General features: G+C 44.5%; 2 protein-coding genes across 2 annotated transcripts in view; one reads left to right on the top strand and one right to left on the bottom strand.

Annotated features, from left to right (window-relative positions):
• The window catches only part of LOC145359156 (bone morphogenetic protein receptor type-2-like), a 215,339-nt gene extending 197,639 nt beyond the window's left edge, over positions 1-17,700 (bottom strand). Inside the window, exons 1-2 of the mRNA XM_080213579.1 lie at positions 17,375-17,700; positions 5,300-5,365 (exon numbers count right to left, since the gene is read on the bottom strand). The gene's annotated coding sequence lies outside the window, so the exon portion shown is untranslated. The remainder of the gene's footprint in view (positions 1-5,299; positions 5,366-17,374) is intronic.
• Positions 17,701-17,890: 190 nt separating this feature from the next.
• Positions 17,891-25,641, top strand: part of coasy (CoA synthase) — a 68,655-nt gene continuing 60,904 nt past the window's right edge. The window contains exons 1-2 of the mRNA XM_080213447.1: positions 17,891-18,056; positions 19,610-20,293. Of these exons, the coding sequence (XP_080069573.1) occupies positions 19,627-20,293 (667 nt within the window). The 5' untranslated portion in view covers positions 17,891-18,056; positions 19,610-19,626. The remainder of the gene's footprint in view (positions 18,057-19,609; positions 20,294-25,641) is intronic.

Below are 25,641 nucleotides of genomic sequence, written 5' to 3'. Positions count from 1 at the left end.
TAAACTCCATCCGCCACCTCTCGGCCCAGCTCTGCAACTTCTCCAAGTCTCTCTGTAAACTAAGACACCCTTCCTCATTATCTACCACACCTCCGACTTTGGTGTCATCAGCAAATTTACTAATCCACCCAACTATACCCTCATCCAGATCATTTATAAAAATTACAAACAGCAGTGGCCCCAAAACAGGTCCCTGAGGCACACCACTCGTAACCGAACTCCATGACGAATACTTACCATCAACCACCACCCTCTGTCTTCTATCTGCCAGTCAATTCCTGATCCAATTACCTAAATCACCCTCAATCCCATACATCTGCAATTTCTGCAGAAGCCTTCCATGGTGAACCTTATCAAACGCCTTACTACAGTCCATATATACCATGTCAACTGCCTTACCCCCATCCACCTCTTTGGTTACTTTCTCAAAAAACTCAATAAGGTTAGTAAGGCACGACCTACCCTCCACAAAACCATGCTGACTATCTCCAATCAATTCATTACTCTCCAAATAACTATAAATCCTATCCCTAATAATTTTTTCTAAAACCTTACCCACAACAGAAGTAAGACTCATCGGTCTATAATTCCCGGGGAAGTCTCTGTTCCCCTTCTTAAACAATGGGACAACATTCGCTATCCTCCAATCTTCTGGCACTATACCTGTGACCAACGACGACCTGAAGATCAGAGCCAGAGGCTCTGCAATCGCCTCTCTTGCCTCCCAGAGAATCCTAGGGTAAATCCTGTCCGGCCCAGGGGACTTATCTATTTTCAAACCCTCAAGAATATCTAGCACATCCTCCTTATCAACTGCAATACTGTCCAGTTTACAACCCTGTAACCCAGTGTTCTCCACAGCTACATTTATGTCCCCCTGCGTGAACACCGAAGAGAAACATTGGTTCAATGCCTCTCCAATCTCTTCCGGCTCCACACACAAATTCCCACTGCTGTCTCTAACTGGCCCCAATCTTGCCCTAACCAACCTTCTGTTCTTAACATATCTATAGAACGCCTTAGGATTCTCCTTAATCCTGTCAGCCAAAGTCTTCTCATGTCCTCTTTTAGCCCTTCTTAATTCACTCTTTAACTCCCTCCTAGCCAATCTAAAGCTTTCTAGTGCACTACCTGAGCCCTCAAGTCTCATCCAGGTTGTCAAATAGGAGGCAGAGAGTGGGGGTCAATGGGTGCTATTCGGATTGGCGGTTGGTGACTAGTGGGGTGCCCCAGGGGTCGGTGCTGGGGCCTCAGCTATTTACCATTTATATAGATGATCTGGAGGAGGGAACCGAGTGCAGGGTGTCGAAATTTGCTGATGACACCAAGATTGGGGGAAAGGCAAATTGTGCGGAGGGTGTGGAGAGTCTGCAGAAGGATCTAGATAGGCTGGGCGAATGGGCCAGGAAATGGCAAATGGAATTTAATGTTGGCAAGTGTGAGGTGGTCCACTTTGGTAGGAAGAATGGTAGGAAGGACTATTACTTACGTGGCGAAAAACTGCAGCAGGCGACGGTGCAGAGGGACCTCGGGGTCCTTGTGCATGAGTCGCAAAAACCCAGCTTGCAGGTGCAGCAGGTGGTCAGGAAGGCGAATGGGATGCTGGCCTTCATAGCGAGGGGGATTGAATATAAAAGTAGGGAGGTCTTGCTGCAGCTGTATAGGGCATTGGTGAGGCCGCAGCTGGAGTACTGTGTGCAGTTTTGGGCGCCGCACCTGCGCAAGGATATTTTGGCCCTGGAGGGAGTGCAGAGGAGGTTTACTAGGCTGATACCGGAGTTGAGGGGGTTGAGCTATGAGGAGAGGCTGAATAAACTAGGCTTGTACTCGTTAGAGTTTAGAAGAATGAGGGGAGATCTCATTGAGACGTATAAGATGATGAATGGGATGGATAGGATAGAGGTGGAGAGACTCTTCCCGCTCAAAAAAGACAGTAGGACTAGGGGGCACAGCCTCAAGATAAAGGGGAGGCGGTTTAGAACGGAGTTGAGGAGGAACTTCTTCACTCAAAGGTTGGTGAATCTCTGGAATTCTCTGCCCGTTGAAGTGGTGGAGGCTGCCTCGCTAAATATTTTTAAGAAGCGGGTTGATGGGTTCTTGATAAGAGAGGGGATTAAGGGTTATGGGGAGAGGGCGGGAAAGTGGAACTGAGCCACAACAGATCAGCCATGATCTTATTGAATGGCGGGGCAGGCTCGAAGGGCTAGATGGCCTACTCCTGCTCCTATTTCTTATGTTCTTATGTTCTTATAAGCCTCCTTTTTCTTTTTAACCAGCGAACCAACTTTCTTAGTGCACCACGGTTCCCTAGCTCGACCAATTCCTCCTTGCCTGACAGGGACATACATATCAAGGACTCGCAGTAGCTGCTCCTTGAAAAAACTCCACATTTCGGACGTTCCGAGACCGTGTAGTCTCCTAGTCCAACCTATGCTTCCTAATTCTCTCCTAACAGCCTCGTAATTACCCTTCCCCCAGCTAAAACTACTGACCCGAGGTTCATGCCTATCCCTTTCCATCACTAAGGTGAACGTAACCGAATTGTGGTCACTATCACCAAAATGCACACCAACTTCCAAATCTAGCACCTGGTCTGGCTCATTTCCCAGCACCAAATCCAATATAGCCTCACCTCTAGTTGGCCTATCAACATACTGAGTGAAAAAACCTTCCTGCACGCTTTGCACAAAAACTGACCCCTCTAACGAGCTAGAGCTATAGCTATTCCAATCAATATTAGTAAAGTTAAAGTCCCCCATAACAATTACCCTATTACTTTCACTCCTATCCAGGATCGTCGCCGCAACCCTTTCCTCAACCTCTCTAGAACTTTTAGGAGGTCTATAAAAGACTCCGAACAGGGTGACCTCCCCTCTCCTATTTCTAATCTCAGCCCATACTACCTCAACAGACAAGTCGTCACCAAACTTCCTCTCTGACACCGTGATACAATCCTTGACTAATAATGCTACCCCTCCCCCCCTTCTACCTCCTTCTCTACTCCGACTGAAGCATTTGAACCCCGGAACCTGCAACAACCATTTGAATGGCATTTGAATAGATATATGAATAGGCAGGGAATAGAGGGACTGGATCACGTGGAGACAAGAAAATATTTGAGAGGCATCTGTGTCAGCACAGACTTGGTGGGCTGAATGGCGTGTTCCTGTGCTGTACTGTTCTTTAAGACCCTGAGTTCGTCTGTCAATGTAAGCTCAGTGAATTGAATCCAACAACCCAATCGATTTCACCAGACTGGGTAGTGTCTGTTTATCAAGCAATTAACCCAGTTTGGAGAAAAATTAACTTCATTTATTGCATAAGAATTATTTCTTTAACTTTTGAGCTAAATTTGAATCACAGTCCTTTGTCTCATAAAATAAGAGTGCCTGGGTAAGTGTGTTTTAAGTGATACGCTGGTCAGAGTGTCTATGAAATATTTTACGAACACTCAGGATGATGATAATCATGTAATGGAACTGCCTGCATGTGAGATCGATATGGATGGAAGCTTTGAGTTTGGCAATTCTACGGGATGACAATACTTGAATTGTCATGATGTCGATGTCCTCCTCATGATCGGCCTGGTCAGTGGTGGACTGGTAAGCTGTGGGGAGGGCATCAGCAAGGTATATCTGTTTACCATGTTTGTAAAGGACAGTTAGTTGTAGAGTTGCAGCTTGACCATGTGCAGCGTAATTGTGCTGACTAAATTGCATCCATTTCAAAGCAAGAGGGCTGACAGGTAAGGCTGATGAACCCAGGGCATAGATAGGTATGAGGCACCAGGATATTATAGCCAAAACTGAAACATGGGTAAGGGAGAGACAGGTCTGGCAGCTTAGTGTTCCAAGGTACAGGTGCGTTAGATGGGACAGAGGTGCAGGAAAGAGAGGAGGGGGAATTGCGTTTCTGATTAAGGGGAGCATCATGGCAGTAGCGAGAGATGAAATAACCAAGAGATTATCCAGCGAGGATTTGTGAGTGGAACTAAGAAACAAGAAGGGGATGGACTATAGGCCCCCAAATCGTCAACGGGAATTAGAAGAACAAATATGCAGGGAGATTGGGGAGACTTGCAGGAGTAATAGGGTTGTCATAGTAGGGGATTTTAATTTTCCTAACATAGACTGGGACTGCCATAGAGTTAAGGGCTTAGATGGGGTGGAATTTATTAAATGCATTCAGGAAGGTTTTCTCAGGTAGTGTGTGGAGGGTCCTACTTGGGAAAGGGCAAAGCTTGACCTATTCTTGGGAAATAGGGTATGGCAAGTGACTGAGGTGACGGTGGTGGGCTACTTTGTGTCCAGTGACCATACAAAGAAGAACAAAAACAGCCCGGGAAACAGGCCCTTCGGCCCAACGAGCCCACGTCGCCATTTTAACATTATCAGTCCCCCACCTTCACCCATGACCCTTATCTATTGTTTTATGGCCATCCACATTGAGGGAAACTAATTTAGGGACAATTTATTACTGCCAATCAGCCTAACAGCACATCTTTGGGCTGTGGGAGGAAACCGGAGCACCCGGAGAAAACCCACGCAAGCACGGGGAGAATGCGCAAACTCCCACAGACACCGGCCCAAATCCACGTGTCTGCACAGCAATCAGCGATAGTCACTGAGCTGTCGTGTTGCCCGGCATCTGGTCCAGTTTAAGCACACACTAACGACATGAAGCACTAGGCCAATCTCGAACAATCAAGAGCAGCCCAAGTACATAAGAACGTAAGAAATAGGAGCAGGAGTAGGCCATCTAGCCCTTCGAGCCTGCCCCGCCATTCAATAAGATCATGGCTGATCTGTCGTGGCTCAGTTCCACTTTCCCGCCTTCTCCCCATAACCCTTAATCCCCTTGCCTATCAAAAACCTATCTACCCGCGTCTTAAATATATTTAGCGAGGTAGCCTCCTCCACTTCAACAGGCAGAGAATTCCAGAGATTCACCACCCTTTGAGTGAAGAAGTTCCTCCTCAACTCCGTTCTAAACTGCACCCCCCCCACCTTTTCTTGAGGCTGTGCCCTCTAGTCCTACTGTCCTTTCTGAGCGGGAAGAGCCTCTCCACCTCTATCCGATCCATCCCATTCATCATCATGTATGTCTAAATGAGATCTCCCCCCATTCTTCTAAACTCTAACGAGTACAAGCCTAGTTTATTTAGCCTCTCCTCATAGTTCAACCCCCTCAACTCCGGTATCAGCCTAGTAAACCTCCTCTGCACTCCCTCCAAAGCCAAAATATCCTTGCGTAAGTGTGGCGACCAAAACTGCACACAGTACTCCAGCTACGGCCTCACCAGTGCCCTGTACGACCCATCGCGTGTATGCCCCTCGTTGGACAACAAGGCGAACCGACTTAAAACCTGTGAATGAAAGGAGAAAAAACATTATTATCATACCATATCCATTTACCTTACCAGGGACGCCCCAATGCTAATGAACCTTATTTAAAACAATCTCCTATATCCACCCATCTCCAACCCACTCATGTGCCTGTCTAAGTTACTCTTAAACAACTCTAGCGTGTCTGCCTCCATCACCTTACTTGGCAGAGCATTCCATACCCCCACTACCCTCTGTGTGAAAAACCTCCCTCTAATATCTGTGTTATACCTCTCCCCCCTCACCTTAAGCCCATGGCCCCTCGTACTGTGTGTCTCTAACGTAGGAAATAACTTACCTCTGTTTTATCTATATCCTTCATAATCTTATATACCTCTTTTCGATCCCCCCTCAGTCGCAGTCTTTCAAGGGAAAACAGCCCCAATTTGCTCAATCTTTCCTCATAACCCAGTCCTTCCATACCAGGCAACATCCTGGTAAACCACCTCTGCACTCTCTCCAGAGTCTCCATGTCCTTCCGGTAGTAAGGTGACCAGAACTGGACGCAGTACTCTAAATGCGGCCTAACCAACGTTCTATACAACTGCAACATTAGGCTCCAGCTCTTATACTCTATACCCCTTCCTATAAAGGCTAACATACCATAGGCTTTCTTCACAACCTTCTCCACTTGTACTGCCACCTTCAAAGACTTGTGCACTTGCACCCCCAGATCTCGCTGCGTTTCTATACTCTTTATGGGCTTACCCTTTATCATATAACTCCCCCCTACATTATTCCGGCCAAAATGCATCACCTCACATTTATCCAGATTAAACTCCATTTGCCATACATCTGCCCAATATACCAGCCTATCAATATCCCACTGTACTGCCAGACACTGCTCCTCACTGCCTGCCAATCCAGCAATCTTGGTGTCATCAGCACCACTTACTCCCTCTTCCAAGTCATTTATATATACTACAAAGAGAAGAGGTCCCAGTACTGAGCCCTGCGGCACACCACTAGTTACAGACCTCCAGCTGGAAAAGGACCCCTCCACTACTACTCCCTGTCTCCTCTTAGCAAGCCAGTTCCCAACCCACCTAGATACCTGGCCTCGTATCCCATGAGCCTTAATCTTTACCAACCTACCATGAGGGACTTTGTCAAACGCCTTACTGAAATCCATACAGACGACATCAACGGCTCGTCCTTCGTCGACCGTTTTTGTCACCTCCTCAAAAAATTCTACCAGATTCGTAAGGCATGCTGCGTATCCTTAATCAGATCGCAACACTCTAAGTGCTCATACATCCTACCCCTAAGAATCCCCTCCATCAACTTGCCTACCACTGAATTTAAGCTCACCGGCCTATAGTTACCCAGGTTATCCCTCCTACCCTTTTTAAACAACGGTACCACTTTCGCTATCCTCCAGTCCTCTGGGACCTCACCTGTGTCCAAAGAAGAGACAAAGATTTGCGTCAGAGGCCCAGCAATCTCATCTCTCGCCTCCCTAAGCAGCCTAGGACAAATGCCATCTGGCCCCGGAGATTTATCAATTTTAATGCTACCTAAAAGCCCTCACACTTCTTCCCTTGTAATCGATAGTTCCTTCAATTCCTTCAACAGCTCCCTCGATGACCGTACCAGACATCAAGCCCCTCTCCTTTGTGAATACCGATGCAAAGTATTCATTCAGGATCTCCCCCATTCCCTCAGACTCTAAGCACAATTCCCCTTCTCTGTCCCTGAGGGGACCTGTTTTTTTCCCCCTAGCCTAACATAGGAGTAAAACGCCTTTGGATTTTCCTTAATTCTACCTGCCAAAGCCATTTCATGCCCCCTCTTTGTCCTCCTAACTCCCCTTTTGAGATCCCTCCTACTCTCTCTGTATTCCTCCAACGCTCTCTCCGTTCCCAGTTGCTTAGACCTGACATACACCTCTCGTTTCTTCCTGACCAGGTCCTCTATATCTCTAGTAATCCACGGCTCTCTAATCCTACCTTTCCCATCCTTCCTCCTAACCGGCACATGCCTTTCCTGCACCCATTTCAGTTTTCCCTTGAAAGACTCCCACATGCCTAATGTGGACTTGCCCTCGAACAGCGTATCCCAGTCTGTATCCCTAAGCTCCTGCCTAATCCGGCTGTATCTAGCCTTCCCCAATTTAACACCCTCCCCTTAAGACAGCACTCATCTTTTTCCATTCGTATCCTAAAGTAGACAGAGTTGTGGTCACTATTAGCCACATATTCACTTACTGCAACCTCAACCATTTGACCTGGCTCATTTCCCAGAACTAAATCCAGTATAGCCCCCTCTCTAGTCGCGCTATCTACATACTGCTCCAAGGACCCTTCCAATACACATCTTACGAATTCCTCCCTGTCCGAACCCCCAGCTCTAGGCACCTTCCAATCCACCCCAGGGAGATTAAAATCTCCCACTACAAAACCCTGTTCTTCCTACACTTATCCAAAATGTCTCTACATATACCCTCTTCCACTGCCCGTGGGCTGTCAGGCAGCCTGTAGCATAGTAATATTAACCACAGTTCTATTAATTTTAAAATAGTTATAGAAAGGGACAAAACTGACCCACAGGTGCAAGTTCTAAATTGGACCAAGGTGAATTTTCTTGGAATTATATAAGAGTGTGCAAGGGTTGATTGAGTAGCTTGTTTGAGGGCAAAGGGACTTCTGGCAAGTGGGAGGCCTTTAAAAATGAAATAGCTTGAGTTCAGGGCCTATACGTTCCTGCTAGGGTGAAAAACAAAGCTGGCAGGAAGAGGGAACCCAGGATGACAAAACATATTGAGGTTTCGACCAGGAAAAAGGAGGCATGGCCCAGGTACAGGCAACTGGAATCAAGGGATTCCCTGGGGGTGTACAGGGGATACAGGAATATACTCAAGAAGGAAATTAGGAGGGAAAAAAGGGGCATCAGGTAGTTTTGGCTGAGAGGATTAATGTAAACCCAAAGAGATTCTTTTTAAGTATATTAAAGGTAAAAGAATAACTAGAGAGAGAAAAGGATCCCTCAAGGACCAAAGTGGACACACATGTGGAACTGCAGGAGATGGGCGATGTTCTCAATGAATATTTCCCCTCTGTATTTGCTGTAGAGAAAGACATGAAGACTTGGGAACCTGGAAAAGTTAGTGGTGATATATTGGGATAGTTCGCATTACAGTAGAGGAGGTGATGGACATATTAAAATGTATGAAGGTGGATACAACTCCTTGCTCCCAACTCTAAGAACTCTGCGTGAGGCTAGAGAATAAATTGCAGGAGCCCTGGCTGAGATATTTGCGATGTGGATGTGCCGGCGTTGGACTGGGTAAACACAGTAAAAAGTCTGACAACACCAGGTTTTAGACCAACCGATTTATTTGATAGTAAACTCACAAGCTTTCGAGGGGACTCCCTCTTCGTCAGGTGAATGGAGAGTTCTGGCCTCGGACAGAGCATATAAAGCACAGACAGTTTAGAGATTACTGATTAGAATGCGAATCTTTACACATTGTCAGCCACTTTAGGACTTGAACAGCAGGTTAGGTGTAAAGATTCGCATTCTAATCAGTAATCTCTAAACTGTCTGTGCTTTATATGCTCTGTCCGAGGCCAGAACTCTCCATTCACCTGACGAACAGGCAGTCCCCTCGAAAGCTTGTGAGTTTACTATCAAATAAATCGGTTGGTCTAAAACCTGGTGTTGTCAGACTTTTTACTGAGATATTTGTACCATCGTTAGCCAGGGTGAGGTACCAGAAGACTGGATGGCAACAAAAGTTGTGCTCTTATTTAAGAAGGGCTGCAAAGAAAAGCCTGGGAATTATAGACCGGTAAGCCTAACATATGTGGTGAGTAAGTTACTAGAGAGGATTCTGAAGGATAAGATATACAGGTATTTGGAAAGACAGGATGTGATTAGGAGTAGTTAGTATGGCTTTGTGCATGGGAGATCATGCCATTCAAATCTGTTAGATTTCTTTGATGAAGTGACCAGGAAGGTTGATGAGAGCAGGGCAGTAGACGTATGCTATATGGACTTCAGTAAGGCCTTTGATAAAGTTCCACATGGTAGTCTGCTCAGGAAGGTTAGGGAATTCAGGGAGAGCTGGCAAATTGGATATGCTTTTGGCACACTGCTTCATCAGCCAGGGCATAGAATATAGAAGCTAGGAAGTTATGTTGCATTTGTGCAGGACATTGGTGAAGCCACACCTGGAGTATTGTGTTCAGTTCACTGATATAGATAACAAGCAACAGTGGGCCCAGCACTGACCCCTGAGGCACACAACTAGTCACAGGCCTCCAGTCTGACAAGCATCCTTCCACCATTATCCTCTGCTTCCTTCCATCAAGTTTTGCTGTCAGAAAGATATTATTAAACTGGAAAGAGAGTGCAGAAGAGATTTACAAGGATGTGCCAGGACCCAAGGGACTGGGTTATAGGGAGAGATTGGACAGGCTAAGACTTTTTTCTATGGCGCATAGGAGACTGAGGGCTGATCTTAGAGAGGTGTATAAGATAATGAGAAGCATAGATATGGTGAAAGGACTTAGTTTTTTTCCCAGGGTTGGGGAATCGAGACCTAGAGGACACAAGTTAAAGTTAAAAGGGGAAAAAATTAATGAGAACTTGAGGAGCAACTTTTTTACACAGAGGGTGGTACATATGTGGAATGAGCAAGTGGTTGAGGCAGGGACATTGGCAACAATTCAAAGGCACTTGGGCAGATACATAGATTGGAAAGGTTTAGAGGGATATGGGCCAAATGCAGGCAAATGGAGTTGGGTTAGATGGACTATTTGGGCAAAGAGCCTGTTTCCATGCTGTAGATTCTATGAGCATGCAGAGGCTTTTTGAGAATAGTTATGAACAGCTATTGATCAATTTTAACATTGGCAGGACAGTCATGGATTAAGTCAGGAAATTTCTGACAGGTGAAGACTAGGGCAAGAGTTCCTTTTCAATATGGATATAATGAGCTGTAGAGGGTTGGAGAGAAATTTGTTGTGTGTAGTCAGGAGGAATTTCTCATTCAGTATGTGGATGGCCCAACTAGAAAAGGGGCAAAACCTGACCTCCTCTTGGGAAATGAGGAAGGGCAGGTGACAGAAGCGTTAGTGAGGGATCACTCTGGGACCAATGACCATAATTACATTAGTTTTAAGACAGCTATGGGGAATGATAGGTCTGTCCCAAAGTTAAAATTCTAAATTGGGGCAAAGCCAATTTTGATGGTATCAGGCAGGAACTTTCAAAAGTTAATTGGAAGGAGTCTGTGGGAAGGCAAGGGGATGTCTGGTAAATGGGAGACTTTCAAAAGTGTATTAATGAGGATTCAAGGTAAGCACACTCCTCTTAGAGTGAAGGGCAAGGCTGGTAGAAGTAGAGAACCCTAGTTGACTTAGGATATTGAGGCCCTGATCAAGAAGAAGAAGGCACATGGCATGCATGGGCAGCTGAGATCAAGTGAATCCCTTGAAGAGTATAGGAAGTGTAGGAGTAGAATTAAGAGACAAATCAGAAGAGCATAAAGAGGACTCGAGATTGTTTTACAGATAAGGCAAAGGAGAATCCAAAGAGTTTCTACAAATACCTAAAGACCAAAAGAGTAACAAGGGAGAGTGTCAGGCCTCTTAAGGATCAACAAGGTCATTTATGTGCTGATCCACAAGAGATGGGTGAGATCCTAAATGAATATTTCTCATCAGTATTTACTGTTAGGGAACTTCGGGATATAAATAATGATGTCTTGAGGAGTGAACATATTACAAAGGAAGAGGTGCTGGAAGTCTTAAAGCACAGCAAGACAGATAAATCCCCGTGACCTGATGATGTGTAGCCCAGGGCATTGTGGGAGGCTAGGGAAGAAATTGCGGGTCCCCTAGCTGAGATATTTGAATCATCGATAGTCACAGGTGAGGTGCCTGAAGATTGGAGAGTGGCAAATGTTGTGCCTTTGTTTAAAAAGTGCTGCAGGGAAAAGCCTGGGAACTACAGGTCAGTGAGCCTCACATCTGTGGTGGCTAAGTTGTTGGAAGGTATTCTGAGAGACAGGACCACAGGCATTTAGAGACACAATGACTGATTAGAGACAGTTAGCATGACTGTGAGTGGAAATCATGTCTCACAAATTTGATTGAGTTTTTTGAAGGGGGTATCCAAGAAGGTAGGGGAGGACAGTGCAGTAAATGTTGTCTGCATGAACTTTACCTAGGCCTTTGACAAGGTAGGTTGTTGCATAAGGTTAAATCTCACGGGATCCAGCAAGAGGTCGTGAAATGGACACAAAATTGGCTTGATGACAGAAACCAGAGGGTGGTTGCAGAGGGTTGTTTTTTTAAACTGAAGACCTGTGACCAGCAGTGTGCCTCAGGGATCAGTGCTGGGTCGCCTGTTATTTGTCATTTATATTAATGATTTGGATGAGAATATAGGGGGTATCGTTAGTAAGTTTTCAGATGACACCAAGATTGGTGGCATAGTGGACAGTGAAGAAGGTTACCTCGGATTACAAAGGGATCGTGATCAATTGGGCCAGTGGGCTGACGAATGGCAGATGGAGTTTAAACAAATGTGACGTGATGCATTTTGGTAGATTGAACCAGGGCAGGACTTACTCAGTTAATGGTAGGGCATTGGGAAGAGTTATAGAACAAAAAGATCTAGGGGTACATGTTCATAGCTCCTTGAAAGTGGAGTCACAGGTGGACAGAGTGATGAAGAAGGCATTCAGCATGGTTGGTTTCATTTGTCAGAACATTGAATACAGGAGTTGGGACGTCTTGTTGAAGTTGTACAAGACATTGGTAAGGCCACACTTGGAATACTGTGTACAGTTCTGGTCATCCTATTATAGAAAGGATATTATTAAATTAAAAGGGTGCAGAAGAGATTTACTAGGATGCTACCAGGACTTGATGGTTTGAGTTATAAGAAGAGGCTGGATAGACTGGGACTTTTTTCCTCTGGAGCGTAGAAGGTTGAGGGATGATCTTCCAGAAGTCTATAAAATAATGAAGGGCATAGATCAGCTAGGTAGTCAATATCTTTTTCCAAAGGTAGGGGGGTTTAAAACTAGAGGGCATAGGTTTAAGGTAAGAGGTGAGAGATAGAAAAGTGTCCAGAGGGGCAATTTTTTCACATAGAGGATGGTGAGTGTCTGGAACAAATTGCCAGAAGTAGTAGTAGAGGTGGGTACAATTTTGTCTTTTCAAAAGCGTATAGACAGTTACATGGGTACGACGGGTATAGATGGATATGGGCTAAATGCGGGCAATTGGAACTAGCTTAGGGGTTTAAAAAAAGGGCAGCATGGAAAAGTGGGGCTGAAGGGCCAGTTTCCATGCTGTAGACCTCTATGAATCTATGCGTTTCGGTGTCAGCGAGGGCCCTTGATGCGAAAGCTGTTGGTCTGCCATCCTGGCTGCAGATGTGTCAAGTCTATGCTGGGAGGCATCTGCTGATACGTGTTTCGGTGCTCAAAGGTCAAAGTTTTGCCGAACTAGACGGGCTGAGTGCCTGCTGAAGTTTGTTGCATATAGTGATGTGGTGCTCCTGCCAACAACATTCGACATCTTGATGGAGGAGCTAACAGATGGTTCCAGTCACCTCACTGCAGCAGGGAATGAACTTAGATAAATAATTTGTCATACCAAAGAAGCACTGCAAGGTATGCTTGCCCCCAGAAATGGACATTTGTCATATAGCCATTGTCTTTTCTGGATCTGGCTTCACACCATTGGCTATGAGTAAGTGACACATGTAAAGAACCTGGCTGACTCTGAATCTGCATTTAGCCGGTTAAGCTTAGACCAGAAGACATAGGAGCAGAATTAGACCACTCGGCACATCACATTTGCTGTGCCATTCAATCATAGCTGATATTTTTCTCATCCCCCTTCTCCTGCCTTTTCCCCATAAATTTTGATCCGCTTATTAATCAAGAACTTATCTCTGTCTTAAAGATACTCAATGACCTGGCTCCACAGCGTTCTACAGCAAAGACTTCCACGGACGCACCACTCTCCGGCTGAAGAAATTTCTCCTCGTCTTTATTTTAAAGGATCGTTCCTGTAGTCTGAGGTTGTCCCCTCTGGTTCAAGTTTTTCCTACTTGTGGAAACATCTTCACCACGTCCATTCTATTAGGCTTCGCAGTATCCTATAAGTTTCAATAAGTTCCCCCCTCATCCTTCTAAACTCCAACGAGTACAGATCCGGAGTCCTCAACCGTCCTTCGTATGACAAGCTCCTCATTCCAGGGATCATTCTTGTGAACCTCCTCTGGATCCTTTCTAAGACCAGTTTTAGACTCCCCTACCTTTGGGAAAAGATATTGACTATCTAGCTTATCTATGCCCCTCATGGGTGAGTTGCCACGTCGAGGATGTTGCTGCGTTGGGGACGTTGTCGGGTTGGAAATGTTGCCGGTTCAGGTTGTACAGGTTCATAGTTCCTTGGAAGTGGAGTCACAGATGAAAAGGATGGTGAAGAAGGCATTTGGCATGTTTGACTTAATTGTTCAGAACATTGAATACAGGAGTTGTGATATCTTGTTGAAGTTGTACAAGACATTGGTAAGGCCACACTTGGAATACTGTGTACATTTCTGATCACCCTATCATTAAAGTGTAAGGAGTGCAGAAAAGATTTGCTAGGATGCTTCCGAGACTTGATGGTTTGTGTTATAAGGAGGGGCTGAATAGACAGGGACTTTCTTCCCTAGTGCATAGGAGTCTGAGAGATGATTTTATTGAGGTCTATAAAATAATAAGGGGCATGGATCAGCTAGCCAGTATCTTTTCCCAAAGGTAGGGGAGTCTAAAACTGGAGGGCATAGGTTTAAGGTGAGAGGGGAGAGATACAGAAAGGTCCAGAGGGGTAATTTGTTCACACAGAGGGTGATGAGAGTCTGGAACAAGCTACCAGAGGTAGTAGTAAAGATGGGTACAATTTTGTCTTTTAAAAAGCATTTAGACAGCTACATGGGTAAGATAGATATAGAGGGAAATGGGCCAAATGTGGGCACTTGAGACTAACGTAGGGGTTAAAAAAGGGCAGCATGGACAAGTTGGGCCAAAGGGCCTGTTTCCATGCTGTAAACCTCTATGACGGGCTGGGGCAGTTGCCGGGTCGGGGGGAGTTGCCGTGTCGGGGGGAGTTGTTTTGTTGGAGGAGGTGCTCCATTGGGTGAGTTGCCGTGTTCGGAGGAATTGCTGGATTCAGGGACAGGAATGGCTGTTGCAGATTCCGGGATTTAGATGTTTCAGTCAGAGCAGGGAAGGTGGTAAAAGAGGGGGAGGCATGGCATTGTTAGTCAGGGACAGTATTACAGTGGCAGAAAGGACGTTTGATGTGGACCTGTCTAGTGAGGTAGTATGGGCTGAGATTAGAAACAGGAAAGGAGAGGTCACCCTGTTGGGAGTTTTTTTATAGGCCTCCAAAAAGTTCCAGAGATGTCGAGGAAAGGATTGCAAAGCTGATCCTGGATAGGTGCGAAAGTAACAGGGTAGTTGTTATGGGGGACTTTAACTTTACAAATATTGACTGGAAAAGCTAGTTCAAGTACGTTAGCGGGGTCAGTTTTTGTCCAATGTGTGCAGGAAGGTTTCATGACACAGTATGTAGATAGGCCAACAAGAGGTGAGGCTACATTGGATTTGGTACTGGGTAACGAACCAGACCAGGTGTTAGACTTGGAGGTAGGTGAACACTTTGGTGATAGTGACCACAATTCGGTTACGTTTACCTTAGTGATGGAAAGGGATAGGTATATACCGAAGGGCAGCAGTTATAGCTGGGGGAAAGGTAATTATGAGGATATTAGGCGAGATTTAGGATCCATAGGGTGGAGTAGGAAATTGCAGGGGCTGGGAACATCTGAAATGTGGAGCTTATTCAAGGAGCAGCTACTGCGAGTCCTTGATAAATATGTACCTGTCAGGCAGGGAGAAAGTGGTCGAGCGAGGGAACCGTGGTGTACTAAGGAGGTTGAATCTCTGGTGAAGAGGAAGGAGGCTTATGTAAAGATGAGATGTGAAGGCTCAGTTAGGGCACTGGAGAGTTATAAATTAGCCAGGAAGGAGCTAAAGAGAGAGTTAAGACGAGCTAGAAGAGGACATGAGAAGACTTTGGAAGGTAGGATCAAGGAGAACCCTAAAGCTTTCTACAGGTATGTCAGGAATAAAAGAATGATTAGGGCAAGATTAGGGCCAGTCAGAGACAGCAGTGGGAAGTTGTGCATGGAGCCTGAAGAGGTAGGAAAGGAACTGAATGAGTATTTTTCATCAGTATTCACGCAGGAAAAAGTCAGTGTAGTCGAGGAGAATACTGCGATACCAGGTAGTAGACTAGACGGGATTGAGGTACATAAGGAGGAGGTGTTAGCAATTCTTGAAAGTATGAAAATTGATAAGTCCCCTGGGCCAGATGGGATTTACCTTAGGATTCTCTGGGAGGCTAAGGAGGAGATTGCAGAGCCTTTGGCTTTGATCTTTATGTCATCATTGGCTACAGGTAGTGCCGGAAGACTGGAGGATAGGAAATGTTGTCCCCTTGTTCAAGAAGGGGAGTAGAGACCATCCTGGGAATTATAGACTGGTGAGCCTTACTTCTGTTGTGGGCAAAGTTTTGGAAAGAATTATAAGAGATTGGATTTATAATCATCTAGAGAGAAATAAATTGATTAGGGATAGTCAACACGGTTTTGTGAAGGGTAGGTCGTGCCTCACAAACTTTATTGAGTTTTTTGAAAAGGTGACCAAAGAGGTGGAAAAGGGTAAGGCAGTTGATGTGGTGTATATGGATTTCAGCAAAGTGTTTGATAAGGTTCCCCATGGTAGGCTACTGCAGAAAATATGGGTGCATAAGATTGAGGGTGATTTAGCAGTTTGGATCAGGAATTGGCTATCTGATAGAAGACAGAGGGTGGTGGTTGATGGGAAATATTCAACCTGGAGTTCAGTTACTAGTGGTGTACCTCAAGGATCTGTTTTGGGGCCACTGCTGTTTGTCATTTTTATAAATGACCTAGATGAGGGTGTAGAAGGATGCATTAGTTAGTTTGCGGATGATCCTAAAATCGGATGAGTTGTAGACAGTGAGGATGGATGTTACAGTTTGCAGAGGGACATAGATAAGCTGCAGAGCTGGGCTGAGAGCTGGCAAATGGAGTTTAATGTAGAAAAGTGTGAGGTGATTCACTTTGGAAGGAGTAACAGGATTATAGAGTATTGGGCTAATGGAAAGATTCTTGTAGTGTGGATGAGCAGACAGATCTCGGGGTACATGTGCATAGGTCCCTGAAAGTTGGCACCCAGGTTGATAGGGTTATTAAGAAGGCGTACGGTGTGTTAGCTTTTATTGGTAGAGGGATTGAATTTCAGAGCCATGAGATCATGTTACAGCTATACAAAACTCTGGTGCGGCCGCACTTGGAGTATTGCGTACAGTTCTGGTCGCCACATTATAGGAAAGATGTGGAAGCATTGAAAGGGTGCAGAGGAGATTTACCAGGATGTTGCCTGGTATGGTGGGAAGGTCTTATGAGGAAAGGCTGAGGGACTTGAGGTTGTTTTCGTTAGAGAGAAGGTTACAAGGTGACCAAATTGAGGCATACAAGATGATCAGAGGGTTAGATAGGGTGGACAGTGAGAGCCTTTTACCTCGGATGGTGATGGCTAACACGAGGGGACATAGCTTTAAATGGAGGGGTGATAAATATAGAATGGATGTCAGAGGTAGGTTCTTTACTCAGAGGGTAGTAAGGTCGTGGAATGCCCTGCCTGCAGCAGTTGTGAACTTGCCAACTTTAAAGGCGTTCAAATGGTCATTGGATAGGCAACTGGATAACACTGGAATAGTTTAGGTTAGAGGGTCATTAGATTGGTTCCAGTGGTCGGTGCAACATCGAGGGCCCAAGGGCCTCTACTGCGCTGTAATGTTCTATGGGTTGGGGACGTTGCCGGGTTGGGGACAAAGGGACCAACCAGATGAAGGGTTTATTGAACATGCTGAGCAGCTTTTACTCACTGGTGTCTGTCCATCCTGCTTCAGATGTGGAGATGCTGGTGATGGACTGGGGTAAACACAGTAAGAAGTCTCACAACACCAGGTTAAAGTCCAACAGCTTTATTTGGCAGCACGAGCTTTCGGAGCCGAGCGCCACACCAACGTCTGCTCCCATTGGCCACACCGCGCAGCAGTCTGAGACTCCGAAAACTAGTGGTTTTTTTGCTCCCAAATAAACCTGTTGGACTTTAACCCGGTTTTGTGAGAGATTTCTAACTGAGCTGCTCCAGCTCAGGGAGTTGTGCCCAGTCCTGTGGGTTCTGGGTGGAGATTTCTTGCATCCTGGAGCTCAATCCCTCAGCGACGCCCAAACTCTCCATTCCTTGCTCTGTTTCTAACACGTGTTATTATGGCCAATGGGAGCAAGCGTTGCTGTGGCACTCGGCCAATGGGAGCAAGCATTGCTGTGGCGCTCGACCAATGGAAACAGGCGTTGCTGTGGCGTACGGCCAATGGGAGCTGGCGTTGCTGTGGCGCTCAGCCAATGGGAGCAGATGGTGCGGCTCGGTGTTGTCTTGGCTCTGGCTCTCACTCGGAGCCGGGGTTTGAGGCCTGAGTCTCGGGAATGAGGATCACTTTCCCCCGAGAGCGGGAAGCGCGCGGCCTGCAGCAACCCCGGCTTTAGTGCAGGTGTCGGATCCGGGTGGGTGAGAATCAAAGTGACCGATCGGCCCATTGCCCCCAGGCTGTTTCTCAGCCCCTTTCGTTCCATCGCACTTGGATTATCGTTCAAACCTCAACCCCTTATTCATTTAAGCGACCATCTCACACTCCTACACAGACCATTCGACTCATCGAGCCTGCACTGTGGGAGAGTGTCCCAGTAACAAGCCTCACAACACAACCGGTTGGACTTTAACCTGGTGTAAGATTTCTTACTGTGTTTCCCCAGTCCAATACCGATACTTCCACATCAGAGTATCCCACTCAGGCCCATTACCCTCACCTATCCCCTATACGTTTACCATGGCCAATCCGGCTCACCAGCACATCTTTGAACTGTGGGTGGAAACCCATGCAGACACGGGGAAAATGTGCAGTCTTAGCACTGACAGTGACCCGAGCTGGGAATTGAATCCGGGTCCCTGGTGCCATGAAGCAGCAGTGGTAACCATTTGTCTCAACATTCGTCACTAATGCAGTCTGGAAAAGATCCATTACACTGAAACTTCACTTTCTGTACTTGCGCCAACTTGTCTGTTCTCTCACTCCCTTCAATTTCTTGGGCCTTGTACCCCACAGCATTGTGCCATACAACTTTGGAAAATTCATAAACATAACCTGTACTGCACTTATTTTATCAATACACTTCTAATTATTAATGAAAACAATTATTAAATTGTAACTAGACTGGACTATTATTATAAAGAGCATGAGCTCCAATCATTGATTTATTGTCACATTTATTAGCATTCAGTGAAAAGTATTGTTTTTTGCATGCTATACAGATAAAGCATACTATTTGTAGAGAAGGAAATGAGACAGTGCAGAATGTAGGGTTACAGTTATAGCTAGGGTATAGAGAAATATCAATTTAATGCAGATCAAACTTAAGATCAACTTAATGTCAGGATAGTTTTAGAATTTGATTTTACTTTTTTTTGAAAGACTAAGAAATAAAAAAAACTGGTCTTAGTAAAAATAATTGTGCAGCTATTGGATTGTTGTAAAAATCTAACTAGTTCACACATGTATTTTTGGGAAGAAAACTTTCTGTCCTTATTTATTCTGGCCTTACCTGTGAATGCCACAATAACGTGCTAGACAAGCCAGTTGATTGAAAACTGACAGTGGATGGGTAGCTCACTAGCATCTTGGGAGATCAAGTGGCACAGTGATTAGCAGTCCTGTATCACAGTGCCAGGGACTCGGGTTCAATTTTGGCCTTGGGTAATTGTCTGTGTGAAGTTTGCACATTCTCCCTGTGTCTGACGAGTTTCTTCCAGGTGCTCCACTTTCCTCCCACAATCCAAAGATGTGCATGTTAGGTGGATTAGCAGGGCAAATATGTAGGGCTACGGGGATAGAGCTTGGGTGGGATAACCTGTCGGAAAGTTGGTGTAGACTTGATGGTCCGAATGGTCTCCTGCACTGTAGGCATTTTTTGAATTAGGGCTGGAGAATAAATGCTGACCTTATCAGTGACACTTACATCTGAAGAAGGGACTAATTGTGACTTTTGCTTTTTTCTTTCAGGATAGCCTACAAGAGTGATGGCCATGTTTCGAAGTGGTATTCTTGTTCTAACGTCACCACTTTCCCTTATTCCATTACGCATTGCTCCAGTTTTGGCAGCAACTGCAAAAATAGTTGAGGACATTTTATATGTTCATTTGCATCCAGGATTGAGACTGACAGGCAATTGCATTCAACCCAATCCAGTTTACATACCAGCAAACCATGAAGTTTCCCAACTGCTAACTAATCTTTATGCAAAAGGTTCTAATGCGTGCAGTCACCTGGATATCAGAGTAGTTCTCTCAAATGTTAAAAATCACACTTCAACTCAGCAGCCATTTTCATCAGTCCAGTTGCTGTCTGAACCACCAGAGGTGGTTGTAACAGACTACAAAATTCCAGATTTAAACCAATCCAATTTAGTTACACAGTGCTTGGAAAAATATACTCTTGGATGTTACACATGTAAACCCAATCTGAGGGCTATTTTTTTGCCACCTAGCACAGATGATGCAGAAAGCATATCCTGTTCTGATGGGGAAGATTCTGGTTTATGTGAAAATATTCCGAGTTACAGTGATGTTGTGTTAGGTGGAACATTTGACAGACTCCATTCTGCCCACAAGATCCTTCTCAGCGTGTCATGCTTGCTAACAGAAAAGCGTTTGTTAATTGGAGTGGCTGATGGAGAACTGCTTAATGGTGAGTATTATCTATTATCTCCTGAGTGTAATTGTTTAGGTGCAATATGTGTTTTTTAGGTTATGTGCACGCTTGTCTTGTGCATCTGTCACAAATTATGAAATTTATAGTTTGAGCATATCTGCTGTAAAAGCAGATAATCATTTTTTTGTTTTTGTAACAAAACCAGCTTATCTAGTGTAAAGTATAAGTATTTTGAACAAATCAAAGGGATAGCCCAAATTAACTGATTCAGCCTATTTCACTGAGAAACAGGAATTGCAGGGATCAGAAATTGGAGTGGCATGGATGAGAAATTTCCACCATTTGGTGGATTTCTGACCTTGGCATTTGAAAAATTTAGAGGTGGTAGTGGGTTGAAAAAAATGCACTTTTGTCAGTCAGTGAGAGTGGGAACTGACTGCAAAGTTGTGATTAGCAGAGCAGCAGAAGTAGGAGAAACAGTGTCATGCCTCCAATCATAGGTTTTGTCTCTTCCACACTTGCTGCTCCATCTCTGAAGGAGCAGCCCTGTCTATTCCATCGTTTCTGCTTCTCCAGTTACAGCTTTGGTCAGTTCTGCAGCCACCATTCAGGAGATTTTCAGTTCTACTGTCCCACAGTAAAGCAATAATGGTGGTGTCAGCTCTCCTGCTCGTTCTTGCAGTCAGCGGTCACGAGAGCATTCGCAACCTGTGCAGAGGGCCACCAGGTACTTGTTCTTGGAGTCAGCCTTCTTGTAACTGTTGAAGCAGGTAGAACTCGCATTGTGATTCCATTTCTTCTCGTAGTTCTTGAGCCAGATGGCCCCACCTCAGTTATTGAGTAAATTATCTGTCACTGTGATCATTATTCTCATTAATATTTAAATTTCAGCTTCCTTTCTGTACTGTAAATATTGGCAGGAAACTTGGTTTTGGGGTCCGGTGAAGGTAAAACCAAAGTAAATTTGCACATAAGTTGTGATTAAACTGCTTTTGCAGTCCGCTAATATCACCAGCCACAGAGGATCTGCACGTTGTGACTTGGCAGCAGTAGGTGCAATATCCATGTGGCTTCACAACTCTGAACCTAAAACCGTACTTCCCAAAGTTTCAGGTGATGTTTAATACCTTCTTTCATCAATAGTTCCTGTACTCTGTCCATTGCATTTCAGGTCAATTATTTCCCTTTGCTTCATAAAATCATTCTGGAGGAAATTGCAGGTCTAATTGCAAATGCAACATGCTCTTGGCTTTTTTTTAAACTTATTCATTCACAGAATGTGAGTGTTGCTGGCTGGACTATCATTAATTGCCCTTGAAACAGTGGTCTTTTTGATCCATTGCAGTTCATGGGCTTTACATACACCACAATCTGTTAGGAAAGGAGTTCTAAGATTTTGACTCAGCGCTAGTGAAGGAATGATGACATGGTTTCAAGAGAAGATGCGTGTTGCTTGGAGGAATATTGCAGGTGGTGATGTTTCTGCTGCCTTGTCCTTCAAAGGGGTAGTGGTTTGGACAATTATGATAGAGAGTAGCTTGGTAATGAGAAATATGAAGGGGCCAAAGTAGAAATCTTTTGAGGACTGCAGAGATAATGATAGAACTAGATGTTTTGTCGCTGCATAGGAATGGAACTAAGTGAGGATAGTCCAATCCAACTATACAACAGAGGAGTTCTAGAATGATGGTTTCAACAATTAGATCAGAAGGTTCGGGAAGGATAATAAATAGGGATAGTTTACCACTGTAAGCTATTACCTGACCTATACAAGAAAGCCAGATAAGATCTATGGAGGTCCATGAAAGATGTCAAAAGACACCGGACCAAGCTAGAATCCCAGGCTAACCACATGGACTCCTGCCGACTATGACAAGGTCTGCAAGACATAACAGGCTATAAGATGAAGGCAGGTAAAATTGCAGGTTCCAATGCATCCCTCCCCGATGAGCTCAATGCATTCTATGCCCGTTTTGAGCAAGAGGTCAGCTAGAGCGTGCCCTCCATCCCAGAAGCCTCGGACGAACCTGTTTCTGAGATCACAATTGCCGAGATCAGAGCAGCCTTCTCAAAAGTGAACCCACAGAAAGCAACTGACCCAGATACAGTTCCCAGACCAGCACTCAGTGCAGGTTTGCAGACAAGCTTCTGGTTGCTCTGACATCCATCATTCTGAAGTGCTTTAAAAGGTTAGTCATGGCACAAGTAAATTCCGGCCTCCCAGACGGTCTGGCTCTATCGCTGCAAGAGATCCACAGCAAACGCCATCTCCCTGGCCCTACTCAACCTTGGAAAACCTAGATAACAAAGATTACAGCTCAGCCTTTAACACCATTATTCCTATAAGAATCATTTCCAAACTTTGAGGTATGTGGCTCAGCTTCTGTCTCTGCGTCTGGATCCTGAACTTCCTAACCCTTAGATCGCAGTCAGTAAGGATAGGCAACAACACCTCCTCCGTGATCATCCTCAATACCGGCATCCGCAAGACTGTATCTTCAGCCCCTTGCTATACTCCTTATATATCTTTGACTGCATGGCTAAGTTCCCCTCCAACTTGACTTTCAAGTTTTCTGATGACATCACCATTATGCGTTGGATCTTAAACAATGTCAAGACAGAGTACAGGAAAGAGCTAGAGAATCTGGTGAACTGGTGCGATGACACTAAAAATGAAGGAGGTAGTTATTGACTTCAGGGAGCAAAGTGGAGGGCATGCCCCTGTCTACATCAATGGAGATGAAGTGGAAATGGTCGAGAGCTTCAAGTTTCTAGGTGTCCAGATCACCAAAACCTATCCTGGTCCATCCATGACGACACTAAAATTAAGAAAGCCCACCAACTCCTCTGTTTTCTCAGGAAATTTGGCACCAAAAGAGAAAATGCTGGAAAATCTCAGCAGGTCTGGCAGCATTTGTAGAGAGAAAAGAGCTGACATTTTAAGTCCAGATGACAGTTTGTCAAAACTTTTTGTCAGAGCTTTAACAAAGGGTCATCTGGACTCAAAACACCAGCTCTTTTCTCCTTTCAGATGCTGCTAGACCTGCTGAGATTTTCCAGCATTTTTTCTTTTAGTTTCAGCTTCCAGCATCTGCAGTAATTTGCTTTTATCTAAGGAAATTTGGCATGTCTGCTGTGACTATTTTAAAATTCAACTTTTTTTTTACAGGCAGTTGATATGTTGCAAAGGAATACAGCTCAGATGCTGGGAAAGCAAAATAATTGCTCATTTTAGCCCGCAGTGTTTACTAAGGAGAGGTCGAATGGACTCTTGTTTACAAATGAAAATGTCCCTCTGGGGTATTTTGATTAAAAGAATGGAAGGTGGGTTTAGGCATGCAGGGTCATGTGATAATGTGGTTAATGGTAGGAGCTAGGTTTGCAGCTGAAAAACAATTTTCAGTTTCTGACTGGGGTTGTTAAAAGACAAAAGTCTGAAAATCAAAATCTCTCAAAGCTTCAAGTCTGTTAACAACTTATGGCAAGTATGCTTGGGTTTGTTAACAGTCTTTAATGTGACATTTGAGTTTAAGACGAACTGAAATAATAATGTTTAGAAAATAGAGCCATCTCTTTTCATTTTTAACTATTGTTCAACTGTTAAAAGTTAAGTTGCTTCATTTTGTTAGAGTTATACTTAAACCGTGTTATGAGTAAAGCTTGTTTTGAAAAAAGATCTCTAATTTGTCTGTGGAATTACTCCTGGAGTGAAGCATCCTATCCATACATTTATGTCAAGGTAGAAACAAATGTTGAGGTCTATTCTGGCTTCATAGTAAATCTTGGGCTTTGGGCCTCGAACCCTAACAATATATAGATATTGGAAGTGGTTCTGAGAAGGTTCCCTAAGTTGTTTCTTGAGCTGAAGGGTAGCTCTTCTTGAGTAGCTTAGACATATACTCATTGTAGTTTAGAAAAATGAGAGTAATCTTATGGAACGTATAAGATTCTGAGAGGCTTTACAGGTGGGTGCTGAGAGTGTTTCATCTTGTGGCAGAATCTAAAACTGGGGCACAGTTTCAAAATAAATGGTGTCTTATTAAAGACTTGGATAAGAAGGAACAACTTTTCTGAGGTGATTGGTCTTTCAAATTCTCTTCCTCAGAGAGAAGTGGAAATTGGGATATTTGAATAGATTCAAGACTTAGTTTTTTTTAATCTACAAGTAATTGAAGAATTATGGGGAACAGGGTGGAAAGTGGTATTAAGATCATACAAAATCAGCCATGATCTTATTGAATGGTGGTGCAGGCTTGGTAAGTTAAATGGTCTACTCCTATTTTTAATGATTTGATATCACAGAATTAATATGGTACAAAAAGAGAATCTGGCCCATCATTTTAGTGAGGAGCTGAAGGAAATTAGCAGAGAAATGGTTTTGGGGTAATTGATGGGTTTGAAGTGGATAAATCTCCAGGTCCTATTAATCTTCATTTTAGAGTACTTAAGGAAGTGGCCCTGGAAATAGTAGACCTTTTGGTGGTTAGTTTTCAAAAAGGTTTTGACTCTGGACTGGTTCCAACAGATTGGAGGGTAGCTAATGTAAACCCAGTATTCAAAAAGGAAGGTAGAAAGAAAACAGGGAACTATAGACCAGTGAGTCTAATGTCAGTACTGGGGAAGCTGCTAGAGTCTATTGTCAAGGATTTCATAACATTTGGAAAACAGTGATATAATCAGACAAAGTTTACAAAAGGGAACTCATGCTTAGTGAATCCATTGAAATTCTTTGAGCATGTAACTAGTAGAGAAGACCGAGCAGAACCAGTGGATGTGGTTTTTAAGGTTTTCGACGAGGTAACAGACTACTATATAAAACTAAAGCATAGAGAATTGCAGATGATATCTTGAGGTGGATAGGAGGCTGTTAGCAGATAGGAAGCAAAGAGTTGGCATAAATGGGTCTTTTTCTGATTGGCAGTCAGTGACTAGTGGGGTTCGGCAGGGATTTGTGCTGGGACCCTAATTGTTCACGTATATTAATGATTGGAAAAGGGAACTGAATGTATTATCTCCAGATTTGCAGATGATACATTGTTGGTAAAGTACAAGTAAAGTTTATTTACTAGTCACAAGTAAGGCTTACATTAACACTGCAATGAAGTTACTGTGAAATTCCCCTAGACGCCGCAGACCAGCACCTGTTCGGATCAATGCACCTAACTAGCACATCTTTCAGACTGTGGGAGGAAACCAGAGCACCCGGAAGAAACCCATGCAGACACGGGGAGAACGTGCAAGCTCCACACAGATAGTGACCCAAAACGGGAATCAAACCCAGGTCCCTGGCACTGTGAGGCAGCAGTGGGTGGGAGGGTGAGCTGTGAGGAGAATGCAGAGATGCTTCAGCGTGATTTGGATACTCTTGTGTGTGTGGACATGTG

This window comes from Carcharhinus amblyrhynchos, chromosome 27 (genome assembly GCF_965287045.1).
Source record: "Carcharhinus amblyrhynchos chromosome 27, sCarAmb.v2.hapA, whole genome shotgun sequence".
NCBI classification, from domain to species: Eukaryota; Metazoa; Chordata; class Chondrichthyes; order Carcharhiniformes; family Carcharhinidae; genus Carcharhinus; species Carcharhinus amblyrhynchos.
Note: the sequence above shows the minus strand (reverse complement) of the source record. Positions and strands in the feature narration are given on the sequence as shown.